The sequence below is a fragment of the Pelophylax lessonae genome (genome assembly GCF_965119305.1).
Source record: "Pelophylax lessonae genome assembly, chromosome: 1".
Classification (NCBI taxonomy): domain Eukaryota; kingdom Metazoa; phylum Chordata; class Amphibia; order Anura; family Ranidae; genus Pelophylax; species Pelophylax lessonae.
In genome coordinates, this window is record NC_138768.1 from 456,724,218 (window position 1) to 456,745,416 (window position 21,199).

General features: G+C 40.2%; 1 protein-coding gene across 2 annotated transcripts in view; it reads right to left on the reverse strand.

Annotated features, from left to right (window-relative positions):
- Positions 1-6,801: 6,801 nt before the first annotated feature.
- Positions 6,802-21,199, reverse strand: part of CPAMD8 (C3 and PZP like alpha-2-macroglobulin domain containing 8) — a 472,168-nt gene continuing 457,770 nt past the window's right edge. Inside the window, exons 41-43 of one of the 2 annotated variants that reach the window (XM_082260961.1) lie at positions 16,251-16,316; positions 14,178-14,349; positions 6,802-7,013 (exon numbers count right to left, since the gene is read on the reverse strand). In XM_082260961.1, coding sequence (XP_082117087.1) covers position 7,013; positions 14,178-14,349; positions 16,251-16,316 — 239 coding nt within the window. In that variant the 3' untranslated portion in view covers positions 6,802-7,012. The remainder of the gene's footprint in view (positions 7,014-14,177; positions 14,350-16,250; positions 16,317-21,199) is intronic. The other variant, XM_082260960.1, reaches the window with a different exon arrangement.

Below are 21,199 nucleotides of genomic sequence, written 5' to 3' on the forward strand. Positions count from 1 at the left end.
GCCTGCCGCAGTATATCTGCAGTGGGTGGTCGTTATGTGGTTAAAGCAGTGTCTCCTAACATGATCATTGTGTTCTCTGAGATCATTCCTGACTTAATATGTTTGCAAAATAGTGCTGGTAAGGTTTTTGATAAAATTAGAAAACTGATTAACCACAGGTTGGAAAATGTTTTGAGTTTAGGCTATGGTTTGTCGTACAGACAAAGAATTAGAAGGTGGGATTCCGGGTCTATATCGGAGGAATGGCATTCATCTGTCAGATATAGGCTTGCACATTTTGAATTTAGACTTCCAGACATCAATTGAAATGGCCGCGGGCTGGCAAAGGTAGTCAGGAGGCTGTAGGCATCATCCTGACTTGTTGGACAAGGTTATGGAAAAGTTATGAATGGTTAAGGGAATCGAAGCTTCAAAAGCTGGGTTGTGTTGTGGATTATATAATTTATTTTGTGTGAAAAGATTGTAATAAATAAATTGATATATGGCTTAATAATATATTTTGAAACCAATAAATAAAGGCCTTGGCCATTTAGTTATCCAATTAGTGATGTTGGTTTTTTATTTGATGTCTGGAAGTAGAATGACTGCTTGCATTCCCATGTGAGAGAAAAAGGGAAAGGTGTTTCAAGGCCCCCTTTATCCATTTTTCCTCATGGGAATGGCAGCAGCCTAAGGAGTTTCAAGGCTCCCCTTAAAATAGGCGAGAGGAGTTTGGGGGGAGCCTTGTAATAGTAAGCTGGGGGACCCTTGAAACTAAGATCAGTTGACCTTAGAAGTTTCTGGAAGGCAGGGGGTCCACTATAAACCTTTATCGAAAGGGGGACGCATTTATGGAAAAGTTATGCATGGTTAAGATAACCGAGCTTCAAAAGCTGGGTTGTGTTGTGGATTAATTAATTTATTTTGTGTGAAAAGATTTTAATAAATAAATAGATGTATGGTTTAATAATACATTTTGAAACCAATAAATAAAGGCAGTGGCCATTTAGTTATTCAATCAGTGTTGTTGGTTTTTTATTTGATATCTGGAAGTAGAATGACTGCTTGCATTCCCATCTCTTATACACATGCATCTCCCCAATTGCACCCTGATGAAAGGTTTTCCTGAAACACGTCGGATGGAGTGGAGACAACATATGATTCACAAATGCATTTACTTTAATATACAATTGGAATCTCATTTTTTTTCCTCATGTTTGTATATGTATCATTGTGTTGGAAATTTTAACATGTATCAATAAATGTCTACATGTTATTCTTATTTGGGCGTTTTGTTGCCATTCAAGTCCCATCCTACTATGGGGTTTTTTGCTTGTTCAGTTTCTGGCTAGCAACAGCAAAGGTTTTATAACAATAGCCAAATAGAAAACTTGGATCTGAACTCAGAAGTAATTACTAGTGAACTAAACAACAAAATGAGCCCGTTGCAATATACACTCAGATAAAACAAAATTACCAAAAGTTTGTAAACGTTTTATTCTCATTTTAAGATGATGCATTGGTAAGACACTAATGCCTCAATAATCAGATACAAAATCATATTCATTTCATATACATATCTACTGTGAAAAAGCTTATACAGTTCTGCCAGCAACTCATTTACTACCATTTAGCAGTATAACATCTGCTGTTAGTCCACAAAATCACTCAAGGAAGCAAGAAGCTGCTAGTTACTGGCAAGGTTATTCATTCATTTTCAGTGTATATTAGAAATTGAAAATAAAAATAAAATTACCATAAGGTATGTTAATGCCATTTCTCTTGCCCAAACCCAAGGTCTTAAAGCAGAGTTTCACCCGATTTTGTGTTTATTAAAAGTCGGCAGCGACAAAAAGTGTAGCTGCTGACTTTTAATAAACACACACTCAACTGTCTCACTGTTCAGCGATACGGCCGGCAGGGAGCCTCGGTTCTCCCTCTCTTCTCCCCGCGGTGCCGGCATCTCTAGTTTGGGCACTTGGCTGTGACAGCTTGCGGCTTTACACTTGGGTGCGCACTGCACATGCACGAGTCGCGCTGCATGTCCTGAGTGGACGGCAATCTTCTGGGACCTGTGACATGTCCCAGAAGATTGCAGGGAGGGAGGGGGAGAAGAGAACATCCACTCGAGCCCCCTAGGCGGCCCGAGCGGAAGCGGGAGCAGGTACCTGTCAAATCTAGGTACCCGCTCTCCTCCAAAAAAATTACATGCCAAATGTGGCATATCAGGGGGTCAGGAGGCCTTAAAGCGGAAGTTCAATTTTTGGGTGGAACTCCTCTTTAAGACATTTCCTAAATCAATACAATACACTGACTTTCACTTACAACTTTGGCAAGAAAGAATTATGTATAGCAATTTATATACATGTACTAGGAAGGACAGTAAAATTATATATAATTTAATCATACTATAATATACATTAAAATGTGTTGAGGGTTGGGGCACTGAAGTGTAACCAACAGTCACATCATATAATGGTACGGTTCTGATATGCTGATTGGAAGAATAATGTTCCTAGAACACTCTTTTCAATGACAAAAAGCTTTAATTAATAAATATGTATGTAGAAATACTATCAAAACGCGTACTTGTTTGTGGAACAGCCTCATTTAAAAACTGTTGTATTTAACAATGTTCCACCTTTATGCTTCATGTATCAAAAGCGTTTGTAATAAAAAAAAAAAAAAAGCATGGATTTTGGCCATTGGCACACATCAGATTCTTGTTTTCTTAAAAAATTTAACCTGTAACCCCTTTGGCTGCAGTGGGCAACACAATGATTTATTCACCTTGAATAAATACATTCCATTATCAAATGGGTTGTGTTATCAAATGAGTGACAATTGCATGCATCCTACTGGCTCCAAAGCAGGAAAAGGGAAGATTTCTGCCAGGAAATGTGTGTTAACAAGGAAATGGCATGGTCCCTGTCATTCATGGGTCACGATCTACATTGTCAAAATTTGCCATTTAGAGAGCAGATCAGCTAAATGTAAAAAAAAAAAAAGGGTCGTTTAACTGCATAATGGTATGCACTGGTCATACAGCAGTAAAGATCTAGATTGAATGCATTTTGTTTTTTACCCTTTTCTTATGGTGTCCTATACACATAGTGCTAACTCCTCTTAAGACATTGCGATAAAATCGTGTAAGTATCTAGGACAAGGTAAAGTAGGTGCATCAATAACACAAATGCATCTTGCTTTGCTTATATTTGCCAGTGGAAATAAAATAAAACAGTAACTGTTCATACAAATTACACATAAACCTAGAGAAAAGATTATAAATATCATCTCGGATGTCAACTTCATAATTTACATCAAGGGATTTAAATCCCAACAAACAGTTTAACCACAAATATCCAGTACCTTTAAGACTCAAGTCAGGCATTCAGTACTTGTCTGTCAAACACCTGTATAAACTTCCCATCTTTCAAGACGTGAATAGTTCATATTGTATATAGCTTAATTAAATATTTTGATGATTTATTATAAACAAAGCATTTTAGCTCTATTTTTAATCATTGGTGTTGTGTACTATAATTCTTGTATTTGAAAGTTGTTTGAGAACTGACAAAGGTTAGGGAGATTTGATTACATTCAGCGATGGATTAGGTACAAATAAGGTTAGTAGGCTGAAACATGTAGATTTTAGCTATTCCAACCTTTGCCACTCAAAATCAGTAGTATAAACCACTTAAGGACCGGAAGGTTTTACTCTCTTAATGACCAGGCCATTTTTTGCGATACGGCACTGCGTTACTTTAACTGCGACGCTGTACCCAGATAAAACTGATGGCCTTTTCCCCCCACAAATAGAGCTTTCTTTTGGTGGTATTTGATTACCTCTGTGGTTTTTATTTTTTGCACTATAAACAAAATAAGAGCGACGATTCTGAAAAAAAAAACTATATTTTTTTACTTTCTGCTATAAAACATATCCATTAAAAAAAATAAAAAAGTCAATTTTTTTCATCATATTAGGCCTATATGTATTCTGCCACATATTTTTGGCAAAAAAAAAAATCCCAATAGGTGTATATTGATTGGTTTGTGCAAAAGTTATCGCGTCTACAAACTAGAGAATAGATTTAGGTAATTTTTAATGTTTTTTAGTAGTAATGGCAGCGATCAGCGATTTTTAGCGGGACTGCGACATTGAGGTGGTCAGAGTGGACACCTAACTGACACATTTGAGGGGACCAGTGACATTACTACCGTAATACGTGCTAAAAATATGCAGTTACTGTACTAATGACACTGCCAGGGAAGGGGTTAACACCAGGGGCAATCAAAGGGTTAGGTATGCTCCTAGAGAGTGCTTTCTAACTGTGAGGGGGATGTACTAAATAGATGAACACAGAGACCTGTATTCCTAAATTAGTAGGAACACAGGATCCCTGTGTTCATCTGTGACAGAATGACAGTCTGCCTTATTTACATAGGCAGACCGCCGTACTGTCTTCATTAGGAGCGATCATGGGGTGGCCGGCGGAAATCGCGTCCACCGGACCCACTGATTGGCTTCCCCTCTGGCCAATCGGCGCGTGTGCGTGCCACCACTGTCTATTACACGAATCGACGTACAGGTACGTCATTTCATAATAGAGCTGACCTGCTGCAGTAAAACTATGGCGGCTGGTCGGCGAGTGGTTAAAAAGAAAAGTATCGTATATCTTGGTAATCTTTCATTAGCACTAGACTACATACAATTTTAGTTTTAGTTGGCGACCATATACAATTAGCTTACACACTGGGATCCCAAAGCCTGCAAGGTGCCCAGGCCTGAGCTCTAAATTGCTATAACACATAACAGGAAGTATTGTATTTCAATTAATTACAACCTGACCCTCTATACAAGATATGACTTGAAATTGTAACATTTGGCAGAAGGGCTTGTGTATCCGAAGGTATTTGTGAGCTGGTGTAAGCTGCTCATCCTAAATTCAATTCTGCTTAAAGAAAAGAGATTAAGTTCCACCCATGGGTGTTGTCAAATTTTCTTATGGAACATTCCATATGCACTTTAACCAAGCCCCGGAGGATTTGGCTGCTCAAAGACCAGAGCTTATTTTGCGATTCGGCACTGCTTGACTTTAACGGACAATTGCGCGGTCGTGCGACGCTGTACCCAAATTAAATTGACGTCCTTTTTTTCCCACAAACAGAGCTTTCTTTTGGTGCTATTTGATCACCTGTGCGATTTTTACTTTTTGCGCTATAAACAAAAAAAGAGCGACAATTTTGAAAAAATAACAATATTTTTCACATTTTTTTTATACAATAATATTAAAAAGTCGCGCTAAGACTATTTAATATTATTTGTTTCTTTGGGGTGTTAGTCACACTCGAAGTCGCTGCTTACACACATTTTGGTGGATTAGCGCAGTTGTTTCTCTTTATATTATTACATTTTTTTATATGAAATTCCCCCAAAAAAATGTAAAAATGTAAAAATCAAATATTTTTAGCATTTTAGGCCAATTTGTTTTCTGCTACATATTTTTGGTAAAAAAAATTGCAATAAGCGTATTTTAATTGGTTTGCGCAAAAGTTATTGCGTTTACTAACTAAGGGAAAGATTTATGTCATTTTTATTGTTTTTTTTTTTAACGAGTAATGGCTGCGATTTGCAATGTTTTTTGCGGGACTGCGACATTGCAGCAGACAGATCGGACTCTTGACTGACATTTTTGACACTTTTGGGCGTACCAGTGACATTACTACAGTAATCAGTGCTATGCATATGCACTGTTACTATAAAAATGACACTGGCAGGGAAGGGGTTGACTTTATTGGTGAACAAGGGGTTATGTGTGTCCCTAGGGGCATGATTCTTACTGTCAAGGGGCGTGGCTTTTGATGTAACCACAGAGACATACGATCCTACATAGCAGGATCGTATGATCTTTGCAGTTACACCAGGGAGAATGACAGGCGGCTTTGTTTACATCAGCCGCCTGCCTTTCTCCCTCTCCAGCGGGAGATCGCGAGTAACCGGCGGACATCGGAGCCGCCTGTCACTTGCGCGGGGATCCCAGTGAACGAGCGGGGGCGGTAGTGCGCCTCCGGCGGCGCGCGCTCGCCCCCTATTGGCTCGCGGGGGAGTGACGTACCGGTACGTCACTTTGCCCAGGGGGGGCTGACCGTCGCAGTATATGTACTTGCGGCGGTCGGCAAGTGGTTAAAGTGGCTCATGGTTACTTCACTCATGTATGTGCTGTAACTATATTTTTTGTGACTGCTTAAGAAAAAGTATTAAATAAAGAATTTATAAAAAAAAAGAAAAAAGAAGTTCCAAAGTTCCTTCCAGAAAAGAAAGATACTTTGCCCCGCAATGGAACTAGTTTGGCTGCAGGATTATTATTAACTATTGCTACTTTGTTCGGTTTGGCAACATTTAGTTATGTACACAAATTTGAACTGCAGGGCTTTGTTTGCAAGTGATGCCTTTTACTTCAATTCTGGCACATACAACTTGCAGGTTGACTTTAATGAAATAAAATGAACGCTCTATGGAAAAATGTGTCCAAGGTGGAAAAAGTCAAACAATGATAATATAATCTAATGAAACCTGTGATAAAAAGGAACTGCGTCAGGTAAAACTGGATCAAAGAACAGGATAAAAGCTTTCCTAGATGTGGCACATTTTTTGCCTGTAACGCTTCAATTGAAGTTGTTGTCCTGGCGAGGAAATTTTACTAGTTCAGCTAGAACACTAGAAATCTTAAACAGCAAGCTGCAAACTGCTAGTAAAGTCTGATAAGGGAATGTGTGATGGGTTTAAAGGAGGGATCTGCCTTTTGCTTTGCAGATAAAAAAAGATTTTCTACATCTGTATCCTCTATGAAAATTCCACATTGAAAACACAAAAAGAGAAACCAGGCTGGTTAAATGGAAGTAAAATATTATAAAAGGTAGATGTTAGGTAAGAGTCTATAACCAGCTAGGTTTATTTTCTGTAGTATCCAATTAAATGCAATCTGTCCAAGTTCATCTTGAGCTGTAGTCTGTATTTTCATCCATTTCATTTTCTGTTTAAAAAGAAAAAAAACAGTCACACTATGAATGGTGATGTGCTTATTATTCGCAGTATGGTCTGCACAGTTCTAGCCTATGCAGTTTCATTAAAACCACAAAGCCTTCAATTACATTATGGATTGTAGTTCCAAACTGTGCCCTAACACAACCTCCCTCAGGCCATTACAATGGCTGGAAAAAGCAGATTGTTGTACTTAGCATACATTTTTTTTTTCTTGTTTATGTCTACTTTTTATCATATGTATACAACACCTTGAAATACATTCCTAGTTTTTGTAATATACAATCTTTGAAAATGCTGTACAAAATTCACTCTCTATGCAGTAAGATCTTTGCTAATTGTTATCTCTGCTTGTAAAACATTGGCATTGATTTGTCTTATGCCTACTTTGTATTAAAAATGTTGCCAATAAAAAATGTTATTGGAAAAAAAGTTTTTTCTTGGAATTCACTGAGGGACACAAGAATTCAGAACAGTCAGGTTATACTGCCACCTATAGAAGGTTGGGAAACTGGAGAAAACCTTTCCTCTACCCAGCAAAAATCTTGGGGCTGAAAGCTGCATACACATAAAATTGGACTTCCACCTAGTAGAACTTAGAAATAGTAAGAACATATTACCAGGCAGTGGCTTTATACAGCTGGGCTACAGAGGCCTGGTGCCGATTTTCCAAGGAAACTCTGATCTCTGACCCACCAATCTGATGGAATGGGCCATGAAAGCTCAGGAGAAGATTTGTCGTTGACACTGTAAGCACTAGATTTCTTATCCAACTCATGATGGTGGATTTGGATGCAGTGTGTCCCTTGCAAGATTCTTAGAACAGGACAAAGAGGAAATCAGTTTGTCTGATTGAAGCTGTAATTTTGAGACAGACTAATAACTTTGATAACATCTGGGTGATAATGAGATATTTCCTTTGCATTCTTTGGAGCAGTGCATAAGAATGGTAGAAATACTGTATGTTCTCATTATTTTGAGACAGACTCTAATAACTTTGATAACGTCCGGGTGATAATGAGATATTTCCTTTGGATTCTTTGGAGCAGGGCATAAGTATGGTAGAAATACTGTATGTTCTCATTGAGGCGGAAGACAGATAAGGATGGTAAGAAAGGATGATCTTGGGTGTAACACAAAAAAAGAGTTCAGGCGCTGATCCCAAGCACAATGCTCCTGTATTGTCCTCACCCAGAGGGTACAAAACTGTAATTGCAATGTATATAGTGCACCGCTGGTCGCCTAATCCTTGACACAGGATGGTGTATGGAAAAGTAAAAACAAGAAAAAAGGATGGCGCTCTGGCGTGCATAAATGAAGTGAAATCACCCCAAGTGAAGCTCGCATGTGTAGTCTATAAGATTTTTATTAAGTACATCCAGGGTGAGTTAAAACAAATAGCATACTATCCTACCGGACCTTGAAGCCTCTGTATCTCCTAGCTGTATTGTGAAGAATCCCTGATGGAAGTCATGGGAAACAGGTACCTCTAATCCCGATAGGGGGGAGAGTATGGGGTACTCTCAGATGGAGGAAAAACTGGTCCCCGATTGCGAGTTTTTAACTCACCCTGGATGTACTTAATAAAAATCTTATAGACTACACATGCGAGCTTCACTTGGGGTGATTTCACTTCATTTATGCACGCCAGAGCGCCATCCTTTTTTCTTGTTTTTACTGATCTTGGGTGTAAGACAACTGTGTATTTTAAAATATGAGGAACAGCTTCTTACAGGAGAAAGTCACCAACTCAGAGAAAGGTCTGACAGATGTGATCGCAACCAAAAAGGCTACTTTGCAGGAGAGGTCATCTAAGGGAATGTCCCTGATGGGTTCCAAGGGTGGATTCTGCAAGCAGAGAAAACCCAGCTGGAATCCCAAGGAAACACAGGGTGCTGCAGTAGGAGCTTTATGCGAGATCCACCTTGATCAGAAGTGTTTCCAAATGAGATTGAAGTCAGAGGTCTTTGAAAGAGAATGAACAAGGTTGAGATCACAGAGTAATCTCTGGGATTGAAGTGCCTGTGTTCAAACCAGGCAAAAAAGGATTTCCAGGTATGATTAGGTCTTTTTGGAAGTGCCTTTTCTTGCTTTTAGCTAAGTAGGAATAACAGATTCAGAGGCCTCTCTATATTTTAAGACCATGCTGGTAAAGCAATGTGATCTTCTATTGTGGAAGTAAAACCTTCCCTCCTGTGACCTCTTTTATGAATTGATTAAGTGCCTCTCCATACAGATGTCATCCTTATAAAAATATATGTGTGAGGCACTTTTTACGAATACCTTCAGCTTTTAACTAGAAGATTCTGCACATATGAATGAAGATTAGGACTATTTTCCAAAATCTGGCTCAGGACATGTTCTACATATTTACATAGTAGTCGAGGTTGAATAAAGACAACAGTCCATCCAGTTCAACCTGTGCAGGTGTGTGTGTCAGTGACGTATTCATTTCCCATAACCCTGAATGTTGTGATCTTTGAGATACACGCCCAAGAGTCTTTTAAAAGTAGCTATACTCCCGCAGTTACCACCAATTGTGGAAGAGAGTTCCACAAATCAAAACCCCTTACGTAACTTAAGGTTAAACCGCCTCTCCTCTAATCTCATTGTATGGCCACGTGTCCTCTTAGACTCCTTGAGACTAAATTGTTTTTTTCATACGCTGAGATCGCCATTGAGGTATTTGTAAATCGCTATCATGTCCCCTCTCAGGCATCTCTTCTCCAGGGAGAATAAATTAAGCGCTTGCAAATGCTCCTCATAATTAATGTATTTATTGGAGTATAACACGCATCGGCGTATAACACACACCTCAATTTTAGGAGGGAAATTTCAGGAAAAAAGTTTGAATTTGAAGCAAACAACTTTGAACTCAGAACTTTTTTTTAAATCAAATGCAGCCTCACCAGTGCCCATGGATGCAGCCTCATCAGCGCAGTGTCCAGCAATGCAGTGTCCTCTATTGCAGCCTCATCAGTGCAGTGTCATCTATTGCAGCCTCACCAGCGCAGTGTCATCTCTTGCAGCCTCGCCAGCGCAGTGTCATCTATTGTAGTGTCACCAGCGCTGTGTCATCTAATTCAGCCTCACCAGCGCAGTGTCATCTATTGCAGCCTCGCCAGCGCAGTGTCATCAATTGCAGCCTCGCCAGCCCAGTGTCATCAATTGCAGCCTCGCCAGCGCACTGTCATCAATTGAAGCCTCACCTCACATTACATTACACAGAGCGGGGACGGGCCAGGCCGAGGAGTGCGAGGATGAGCGGCCGCTGTCATCTGAAGTACCGGCGCCTATGATAGATGTCACATATCCCAGCCACTGTGCTGTCTATCATAGGAGGCAGGACTTCCTATGGCAGCGACCGCTCATCCTTCCTTCTCCTCGGCATGGCCCGCCCCCCTTTGCCTCTTGGCGCCGCCTGGGTTTTTTTTTTTTTTTATACATCGGCGAATAACATGGACTGCTGTTTTGCCCTCCATTTTTAGGAGGAAAAAGTGCGTGTTATACGCCGATAAATATGGTAGTTTAGTTGCCCTTCTTTGGACTCTCTCTTATTCCAGCACATCCCTTCTGAAGATTGGCGACCAGAACTGGACGGAATACTCCAGATGTGGCCGGACCATGGTTTTATAAAGTGGCAGGATTATAGCTTTATCTCTGGAATATATCCCCTTCCTTATGAATGCTAATATTCTGCCGGCTTTAGCAGCTGCAGCTTGACATTGCATGCTATTGCTTAGTCTATCTTCCACTAAGACCCCCAGATCTTTCTCCTTTCTTGATTCCGCCACAGGCTCCCCCCAGAGCATATTTTGCATTTATGTTTTTAGCCCCCAAGTGCAATACCTTACATTTCTCCACATTAAACCTCATATGCCATGTGTTTGCCCACTCTGTTATTTTGGTAAAGTAATATCTTGATGAGAAGTTATTGCCATGCCTATTTTTGTGTAATCCGCAAAAACTGAGATTGAGCGAATAATCCTGTCCTCAATGTTATTTATGAATAAACTGAACAAAATTGGTCCCAGGACTAAGCCTTGGGGGACCCCAATTACCACTCCAGACCAGTCTAAGTACGCGTTATTTATCACCACCCTTTGGACACGCCCCTGTAACCAGTTTTCTATCCAAGAACAAACCTTGCGGTCGATGCCTGCAGGCCTTAGTTTGTAGATTAAGAGTTTGTGGGGAACTGTATCGAATGCCTTAGTAAAATCCAGATACACCACAACCGCAGGTCTCCCCCTATCTAGCTCACAGCTCACCTCCTCGTAAAATGTTAACAGATTGGTTTGGCAAGAACGTCCATTTGTAAACCCGTGCTGATTACTGCTGATGATACTGTTGACCATAGCAAATTCTTGGATACAGTCCCTTATCATCCCTTCCAGTAATCTACGTACTATTCATGTCAGGCTAATCGGCCTATAGTTTCCCGGAATATGCCTCCACCCTTTTTTGAATATTGGTATCACAATGGCTTTCCTCCAGTCACCTGGTACAGTTCCTGTCAAAATACTGTCTGCAAAGATCAGGAACAATGTTCTAGGGCATCCACACAAAGCAGAGCAGAGGGTTTTTGGTGTATTTGCTCTGTTGAAGCATGATCCTGAAAAGCAGGGTCATGTTAGTTTTTTAATCCCCTTGTCCATTTAGATGGAAGTTTGACAAAATGAAATTGCAGCAAACACTGGTTTCAAGGCTTGGCCTGCTTAAAGCCTCTCAAACTTTCTATCCTCTGCTCACATTATCACTAGAACCTGCTTCTTTAATCACATCACTGTCCTTCAGCACCTTCACTGGCTTCCGGTCAAATATCGTATTGCTTTAAATCTTTCGTTACTTACCTTTAAGGTTATTCATAACCTCGCTCCTCAGTACCTTTCTGAACTCCTGCATATCAACAGAACCTTCCCTACTCTTAGGTCTTCTTCTTCCATTCATCTCAATTTTTCAGTGAGGTTGAGGGTAGCACTACCAGCAATATCCAGCATAGGTACCAGGCCACTTGTCCTCGCTCAGGGAGAACTCCAAAACCTTCCCAGAAGATGGAGGTTCTGCAACACTTATGATGATGATGATGTGATGCCCAACAAATGACAGGTCAGCAAGCCAACTTATAGTGAAGCAAAGACTATCTGTTCTGAGGTACCTCCCAGAACATCCTGGTAAGTGGCATCCTACCTGGTGTAGGGTGGGGGAAACCTAGCTACAACCTAGCAGACTGATAGTTCAGGCCAGAGACTCCTTGGTCTATAGATACCATCTGGCTGTATTGCCTAAGAACAGGTGCACAGGAATAGAGGGGGAGGCTGAAAATAATCGAAGAGAGAGAAGAGAAGAATATGTTGAGAGACTATTCCCTCAACACCATACAAAGCTCCAAAGGGGAAGAGGGAGGAATTTTCCTAACATTTTCACTGCAGGGTCCAATCACCCACAGAGTGTACACTTCTTTACCGAGGGTTTGAGCTGAACAGCATCACCTGCTGGTGACCTATAGTTATCAATGCTAGACACTTGTGAGGCCCTGTCTAGTCAAAGCTTACAGGTGTGGCCCTTCAGAAGTGTTCTGAATATAAGGGCGGCACAGTGGTGTAGTGGTTAGCACGTTCACCCAGCAGCAAGTTGGTCGCTGGTTCGAATCCCAACCACGAAACTACCTGCCTGGAGTTTGCATGTTCTCCCTGTGCCTGCGTGGGTTTCGTCTGGGTACTCTGGTTTCCTCCCACACCACAAAGACATGCTGGTAGGTTAATTGGATCCTGTAAATAAAAAAAAAAATTGGCCCTACTGTGTATGTATATGAGTTAGGGACCTTAGATTGTAAGCTCCTTGAGGGCAGGGACTGATGTGAATGTACACTGTATATGTAAAGCGCTGCGTAAATTGACAGCGCTATATAAGTACCTGAAATAATAATAATAAAAGCTGAAGAAGGCACTAGGGTTGACATAAAGTCCAATGTTTTGAGAAATAGCAGATGCCTCCGAAGGACACTGAGGTGTTGGGTCTTTTCTAAGGAAGTTAGCAGCAGGAACTGGTCCCAATCAACCTTGTAGGGCAGGGGGGTACCTCTGGAGAAGGGGAAATGAGGCATACAACAGTATCTGACATTAAAGAATTAGAAATATAAAAGAAGGGAGTGTAACTCTGTGTAGGGTACAACTCCCAAAAGTCCAGTTACCCCTAAAAACAAAAACAAAGGGTCCTGAGGTGTGGGGAACCCAGGAAGACATACTGCTGTATGCAGTAGCACAAGAAAATGGTTGAGAGACAGCTGAAAGAGATGCCAGAAACAAGGGATTACCTTGTAGGCTAAAAAGGGGTGACCTGAGCACCCAAATGGCAGGAAGGCAACTACCCAAGAACTTGTCAGATGTACAAACAGCCCCCTACTTGTAGAAGAAGGGGCAGCCCTTACGCAGAAGGTTTATCAGAAAGGTTTGTTTACCTCTGGCTTTGCGCTCTATGGGCTGAGTGGGACTTAGGCCCTGAGGGCTTATGGGTACCTGCTGCCAAAATCGATAAAGGAGAAGGGTGGAATTCCTCCGGCCTTCTTATGACCACCTGTGGCATAGCTTATAACAGTGTCAAGAGCAGAGCTGAAGAGATGATGTCCCATCTATTCATTCTGACATGTTTTGATAGATCAAAGTTACTGCCAACATAGGATGGAAGGCCACACTAATCAATTCAAACTAGGATTTAAGGAGGGACAGTAAATTCTCAAAAAAGTGAGTACACCTTCAACCCATTTAGTAGTATTCCTGTTAAGGTGGATCATTGTTTTTTTTCCAAGGGGAACAGCACAGATTTACAAATTCTCCCAAGTTCCTCAACACTCTTATTGGGTGCCAAGCAGTAGTGTTCCTAAGATTGAGAACGCAAAATGGAAACAATTTATGCTGGAAAAAATGTTTGTGTTCCGTGGCTGCAACTACTGATCAGTGTATTCTGACTGGGTAGAGGAGTTATATAGGGGCTGGCTTACATCTGTTTGCCAATATCCCAAACTCCTTTAAGGGCCAGTATAATCCCGTTGTTTTTTTGTGTTCCCTCAATGAACGATATAAAAAGAGAGCTTGAATAAATCACAGCGACCGCAGAAGTCAATGCAGTTAAAGAAAAAAGAAGTCCTAAAAATTACCATTCTGTGGTGGTTGAGAATACATCTGCTGTGTCCTCGGCTATATTTGCCACTGTTGTGACACGCACTGCAATTTCAAGACCATCTTCATTCTCAGAGCCATAAGGATCCGTCTCATACTCATAAGAGTAATAGGAATCCTCGGATTGGTGAACAGGTATCTCTTCTTCTGCTGGAAAAATTATTAGGAGAAATGATTATTATTACATATGGTTGCATTTCAACTTTTAACATACCTTACAAAGTAAAACTAATCTGTATCCCTCAAAAGACAAAGTAATATTTTATGTGGACTGAATCAGCACTTGGTGTCTTATAGGTCTTCGATACTTCAATCCCATTTTTAAATAAAACACTGGTAGAGGTGGCTTTGTGGAAATTTCTAGATGGCTACTGTTCAGCTTTAAAGTATATCTTAAGCCAGCCCTTTTTTCAGTTTTGGATAGAGTAGATAAGGGTGAAAAACAAATCACATTTTTTGCCTGCTGTTTCACATTAGGGGATAATAAGTGGCCTCATTTAAGGATTTCCCCTTTATTCCTATTTAGGTGTCAACTCAAAAGCATGGATTTTACCTCACTTTCAGTCCCAGTGACAATGGTTGTTGAGAGAGGTGGTAAATCTCCACAAAGAGGACACAGACAGCAATAATAACCTCAAGAAGAACACACTCAAAGAGGTGCTGTAATCTTTTAAACTTGCAAGTTTAGTCAGATGAAGGAAAACATCAAACAAGCTCAAAACATTTGGTGAGGCGGCAGCAAAGCTTCCCTCAATGGGCACCCAAAAGTATCTCAAATTAGAATAAAAGAGTCTAAGATAATTTTATTTGTTGGCAAACAATTGATATAAAAACAGCCAATGAGTTTTGGGAGTAACACAACTCCCCCTTCATCGGGGCTCAACTCAGGATAAAACTTGGATGGACCCACAACTTGACATCAGTTGCTGAGTACCAATGAGGGATTGATGCTCAGCAACTGCTGTCCAGTTGTTTTTCCATGGTAAGACTTCAATACTGGTTCTAATATAGATCTGGTACGTCACTGTTTTCTCCTTCCAAGCTTTATCCTGTGTTGAGCCCTGATGAAGGGGGAGTGGTGTTGCATCCAAAATGCTTGGCTGCTTTTATGATTTATTTACCAACAATAAAAATTATCTTGGGGTCTTTCATTCAGTTTTGGTCTGGCACTCCTTTCTGCATTTCTTTAGTTTAAGCAACAAAAACCCGACAGAGGTGCTAACCCTTAGCTAACTCTATCCAAAATGTAAAACAAAAGATTTGGCTTTAGATACACTTAAGCCTTCAATCTGTGACTTTGTTCCCAGCAACCTCCTGATCAATTTCCCTTCTCTAGCTGCTTTCCTGTTTGGCACTGTTGATGGGTTTCATCTACTTTTTCTAACCCTCACCTTTTGTTAACCCTCACCTTGCCTCTTATCTCATAGTTTTAAGCTATATCTGTGTTTATTTTAATACTTCTTCTTTCTAATCCTCCATGTTTTTTTTTTTCTGTTTTAGTTTTGTATCTTAATGTTACTCCCTGTGTCCCCTTACGTCAGCTCCAGTTTCTGTTTTCATGTCTAGTTCTATTGACAGCAAGGCAATCTAGAAGGCTCCATAATGGCAGTGCCTTCAAGTTCATCCTTACCAGGAGAGGCTCTGGAGAACCCCAGACACTCCAAGATCTTTTATCTCAGAGATAACCTTTCACTGTCTCCATCTCTAAATTACTTTTCAGTATTGGTAATGGCTTCAGCTTTAATCACGTTTCTGCTAGTTATATACTTTTCTATAGAATCCTTACACATGCCACGGCTTCATCTTTCAGTCCTTCTAGGTGTCACCCACTTCTGTTAACTAATGATCAGAGGACTAATCATCATTATAAAAGAAGGCTATTGTAATTTAACTATGATAAAAAAGGGTTGTGCCAGTATAACTAATGTTCCCTATTGGGAACAAGAAGACTGGACATTCTATTTAAAATATTCTATGTGGTGTTAAATAACGTGTTCTATTAACACATGTGGTCTGTTAATGAAGAAATCTGAAAATTATATGTTAAATACCGGTTTTCTCTTGAAATAGCTCTGGTAATGAAACACTGTCAGTTTCCTCCTCCGAAGTATTTTCTTCTGCAGAAAAATATAAGGTATGCTATTATAGAACAGGAAAATAAACACATGTAGGTTTATAAAGAATAAATAATTGGATTGGATTAGGATCCAAACAATTGGATTATATGCGTAAGGTACAAGGTACTTTTTCTTATGTGTACATTTCAGTCAAAAATGAAAATCAGCCCAAAGAATATATGCGCTAGATTTTCCCAAGGTTAAACTCAGTTTCGTGTTGACCACCTGCTTAAAAATGCCTTGCTGCCAGTTATCTGGTGTTTGGGAAGCATCATAGTTGACCCAGTTCTCCTTTGCTTCTTTCCTCGCTGCTACAAGTTCTCATAAATTTTTAGGATCCACCACACTTCCTTGCATCCTCCCCCCATTTGTATGTGCCCTGTTTTTGGATAGGTTAACTGATTTACCACAATAGCCCTAAAATATACTTCCATTTAAATAATGTTTACCCAAACTGTCCCTTCTGTATAACTGACTTTCCCTTTTGAGTGTGGTAGGACTGATGTTCTATGAAGGGTGTAAAGCATTGCGCAATATGTTAGCGTTAAATAAATACCTGAAATACACGTTTCAGTTCAATTCTGATAACCATTACTTTACATTTGCAGTTTATGAAATGTGCACATTTCTATCCACATATTTTTAACATCACACATACATTGTACTCTCTACTGCAGGGGAAACCTTTCAAAAGTATTTTAGCTCCATAGTGGAAAGTGTGAAAAGCAAAAATGAATATAAAAAAAATGGGCAAGCCTTCTTAAAGCACGAATGCCAACTGGAAGGTACTTATGGGAAACATATCTGTTACCCCTCCCCTTTGAAACAGAGGTTCTTTTTGTCCCTGTACCTGTTCATCCAACATGTGAAAGAATTACAAAACAGGGGGCCACCTAAATCTAAGAAAAGTTAAAACTCAATATAATTATGCTACCAAAACCCAAAGAATTTCCACGTGAAAATTGCAAACCTCCCGTACCATAGCTCAATGGATTAATGCAGTCAATCGGTCAATTCCCTTAGATAGATAGACTTACAAAGCTACAGGTTGTTCTGAAACCCATGGGCAGACTATTTGTCCACTATACCACCTGAAGGTTAATTTGTTTTAATATTGGCTACAAGACACTCATTTTCGGCTTCTGTAAGGTCATTCTTAAGGGCCAGTCAGGCCCTTACAGAAGCCTCATTTTCGGGTTCTGTAAGGGCCTGACTTGTCACTGGCACTATGCTTTCACCTGGAACCTTATGTTATCGTATACAGTGGTGATCGAAAGTTTGGGCGCCCCAGGTAAAAATTTGTATTAATGTGCATAAAGAAGCCAAGGAAAGATGGAAAAATCTCCAAAAGGCATCACATTACAGATTAGACATTCTTATACTATGTCAACAAAAGTTCGATTTTATTTCCATCATTTACATTTTCAAAATTACAGAAAACAAAAAAATGGCGTCTGCAAAAGTTTGGGCACCCTGCAGAGTTAATATCTTGTACTGCCCCCTTTGGCAAGTATCACAGCTTGTAAACGCTTTTTGTAGCGAGCCAAGAGTCTTTCAATTCTTGTTTGAGGTATCTTTGTCCATTCTTCCTTACAAAAGTCTTCCAGTTCTTTGAGATTTCTGGGCTGTCTGTCACGCACTGCTCTTTTAAGGTCTATCCATAGATTTTCAATTATGTTGAGGTCAGGAGATTGTGAAGGCCATGGCAAAACCTTCAGTTTATGCCTCTTGATGTAATCCCCCGTGGATTTCGAGGTGTGTTTAGGATCATTATCCATTTGTAGAAGCCATCCTCTCTTTAACTTCAGCTTTTTCACAGATGGAATCAAGTTACCATCCAATATTTGCTGAAATTTTATTGAATCCATTTTTCCTTCTACTCGTGAGATGTTCCCAGTGCCACTGGCTGCAATACAACCCCAAAGCATGATTGATCCAGCCCCATGCTTAACAGTTGGACAGAGGTTCTTTTCATTAAATTCTGTGCCCCGAACCTTTGCTCATTCCGGCCCAAAAGTTCGATTTTAACCTCATCGGTCCACAGAACTTGTTTCCAAAATGCATCAGGCTTTGCAAAATGTTCATTTTGCAAAGTTCAAATGCTGATTTTTGTGGTGAGGATGTAGAAGAGGTTTTCTTCTGATGACTCTTCCATGAAGACCATATTTGTACAAGTATCTCTTTATAGTGAAATAGTGTACCACAACTCCAGTGTCTGCCAGATCTTTCGGGATCATGCAGTCAAACGTGGGTTTTGAATTGTTTTTCTCACAATCCTGCGAGCTGTTCTGTCTGATATTTTTCTTGGTCTTCAAGATCTTGCTTTAACTTCCACTGTTCCTTCCTGAGGCCATTTCTTAATTACATTCCGAACAGAGGATATTGACATCTGAAAACGCTTTGCTATCTTCTTATAGCCTTCTCCAGCTTTGTGAGCTTCAAATATTTTCAGTTTCAGTTTTCTAGACAACTGCTTAGAAGATCCCGTGGTGCTGATTGTTGGGGCAAGGTCAGATGAGTCTGGGCATTTAAAACCTTTGAGATTGACATCACCTGGTCTTCCCAGACGATGATTGAGAACAATCCATGACACTGGCAGATCTCAGCCTTGCAAAGGGGGCAGTGCATGCTATAAATTCTGCAGGGTGCCCAAACTTTGGCAGACGCCATTTTTTGTTTTCTGTAATTTTGAAAGTGTCAATGATGGAAATAAAATATAACTTTTGTTGACATATTATAAGAATGTCTAATCTGTAATTTGATGCCTTTTGGAGATTTTTCCATCTTTCCTTGGCTTCTTTATGCACATTAATACAAATTTTTACCTGGGGTGCCCAAACCTTTGATCACCACTGTATGTGTATGTTCTCACATGCCTCTTCACTGTATGTGCTTTACAGGATGCCAAGGATGGGTCCTGGACAGGTGCTATGTGTTGCCCATATTTCGGTTATGTTCACTTTAATGGAAATGGTCGGTGTACTCAGGGGTCTGACCTGCGCAGTGTGAGAGGGTCTGGAACAGTCAAGTATAAAGGAGAGGACTGACTTGTGGTTCTCTCTGCATTAATAATTGCCTGGAAAAAAAACAATTGGAGTATAAAATACTCGCGTGAACAGGTCTAGGTATTTTATAAATGATTTGGTGTTATGAATTAAAAAATGCAATTCTGGTTTTTAATTTAAATAATAGAAAATAGAAAACTTTGAGCTGCTAGTCAAAACAACATAAATTGTGAGAAATACAATACAAGGGGACAGCGCTCAAATTTATAAAGTGAAAAAATATTGATATACAATAATTTTGAACTGTGTATTCAGTGATATAAATAAAGTGCTAAAAAGATAAAGTGACTGTGCTTGAAAGATTAATAGGATAGGTGATATTAATCCCCTTAAGTGCAAACGGTAATAGTAATAACACAGTCCTTAGTGAAAAAGGTGCTGGTGCTAAATAATATCCAATTCCAATATTAATACAGTCCTTAGTGATGCCCTAACGTCACTTCCGCCTTCCGGAACGCAATCTGGACCACAAACCGGCTCCATCGCTGTTTTCAAAGTACCAGCTGGATGTCACGTTCTGTAATGTAAGTGACTACTTTATTTATTAAAAATACTTATGCATATCACGCTATGCGGCTTACTGAGACCACCACGGTTCCAACGGACATACAGAGGATACCCACATAGCCCCTCCCACACAGTGGATTGGACCCTTGAATACATATCCTAAAGCCCACAGAGGATTTGTGACCAGAACAAAAGGGACCATTTACCCACACTAGACCCCAAGGGGTCGTTTGGTAAGTGGGCTAAACACCCGGTGACGGATTTCTTCTCTCTGTGTCTGCATGTGCAATCGGATCTTATTGAGCACCAGCACTTTTTATAAAACACATCACTAAGGACTGTATTATTATTGGAATTGGATATTATTTAGCACCAGCATCTTTTTCACTAAGGACTGTGTTATTACTATTACTGTTTGCACTTGGCACTTAAAGGGATTAATACTACCTATCCCATTAACCTTTCAAGCACAGTCACTTTATCTCTTTAGCACTTTATTTATATCACTGAATACACAGTTCGAAATTATTGTATATCAATATTTTTTCACTTTATAATTTTGAGCGCTGTCCCCTTGTATTGCATTAAAAATTAATTAATATATAATTATAATTAATAATTGCCTATCTGGACCCGAAATGATGGAGGTTCAGAGTGCTATTCAGGTGGCAAAGAACCTCCAACCCTGATTACAGGAACTCTGGCTCCGAGAGGGTTAAAGAGTTTGTAAACCTCAAAAAAATAAAAAATAAATAAAAAACCTGAAAGACAAAGGCATAATGAGCTAGTATGCATCACATACTAGCTCATTATGAAATACTTAACTTAGAATGAAGCCCCCGCAGCGCCGCCAACTCACTGGCGACACGGCCGACATGTTCAGCCATCTTCTTTCCAGTTTTGCATCCTCGGGCCATCCGATTGGTCGGAGCTGCGATGACGTCACTCCCATGCACGCATGCGGGAGCCGCTGTTCCCGTCACGGGGCTCTGGAGGAACGGCATGGGCGGCCATTCCTTGAGAGCGGATGCGCCAGTGATGTCACTGGCTGCATGCAAAGTAAATGTCTCCTAAATGGTGCATAGGCTTACCTATAGGTACAAGTTACTGAGGAGGCTTTACTTCCTCTTTAAGCAGGCTCCAGGAAGCAGCACTTAAGACAGGAAGCTTCTAGTGCTGGGTGTAGAATAGTAGGAGTTTGGGAGAGGAGACACGTCTGAGTGATACATGCGTGCTGAAAGCTGCCAAACAGCTGAAGCTGGGCTATGCTAAATTTGGGTCCTGTATTTTACTTGTGCTGAAAACAAGCAG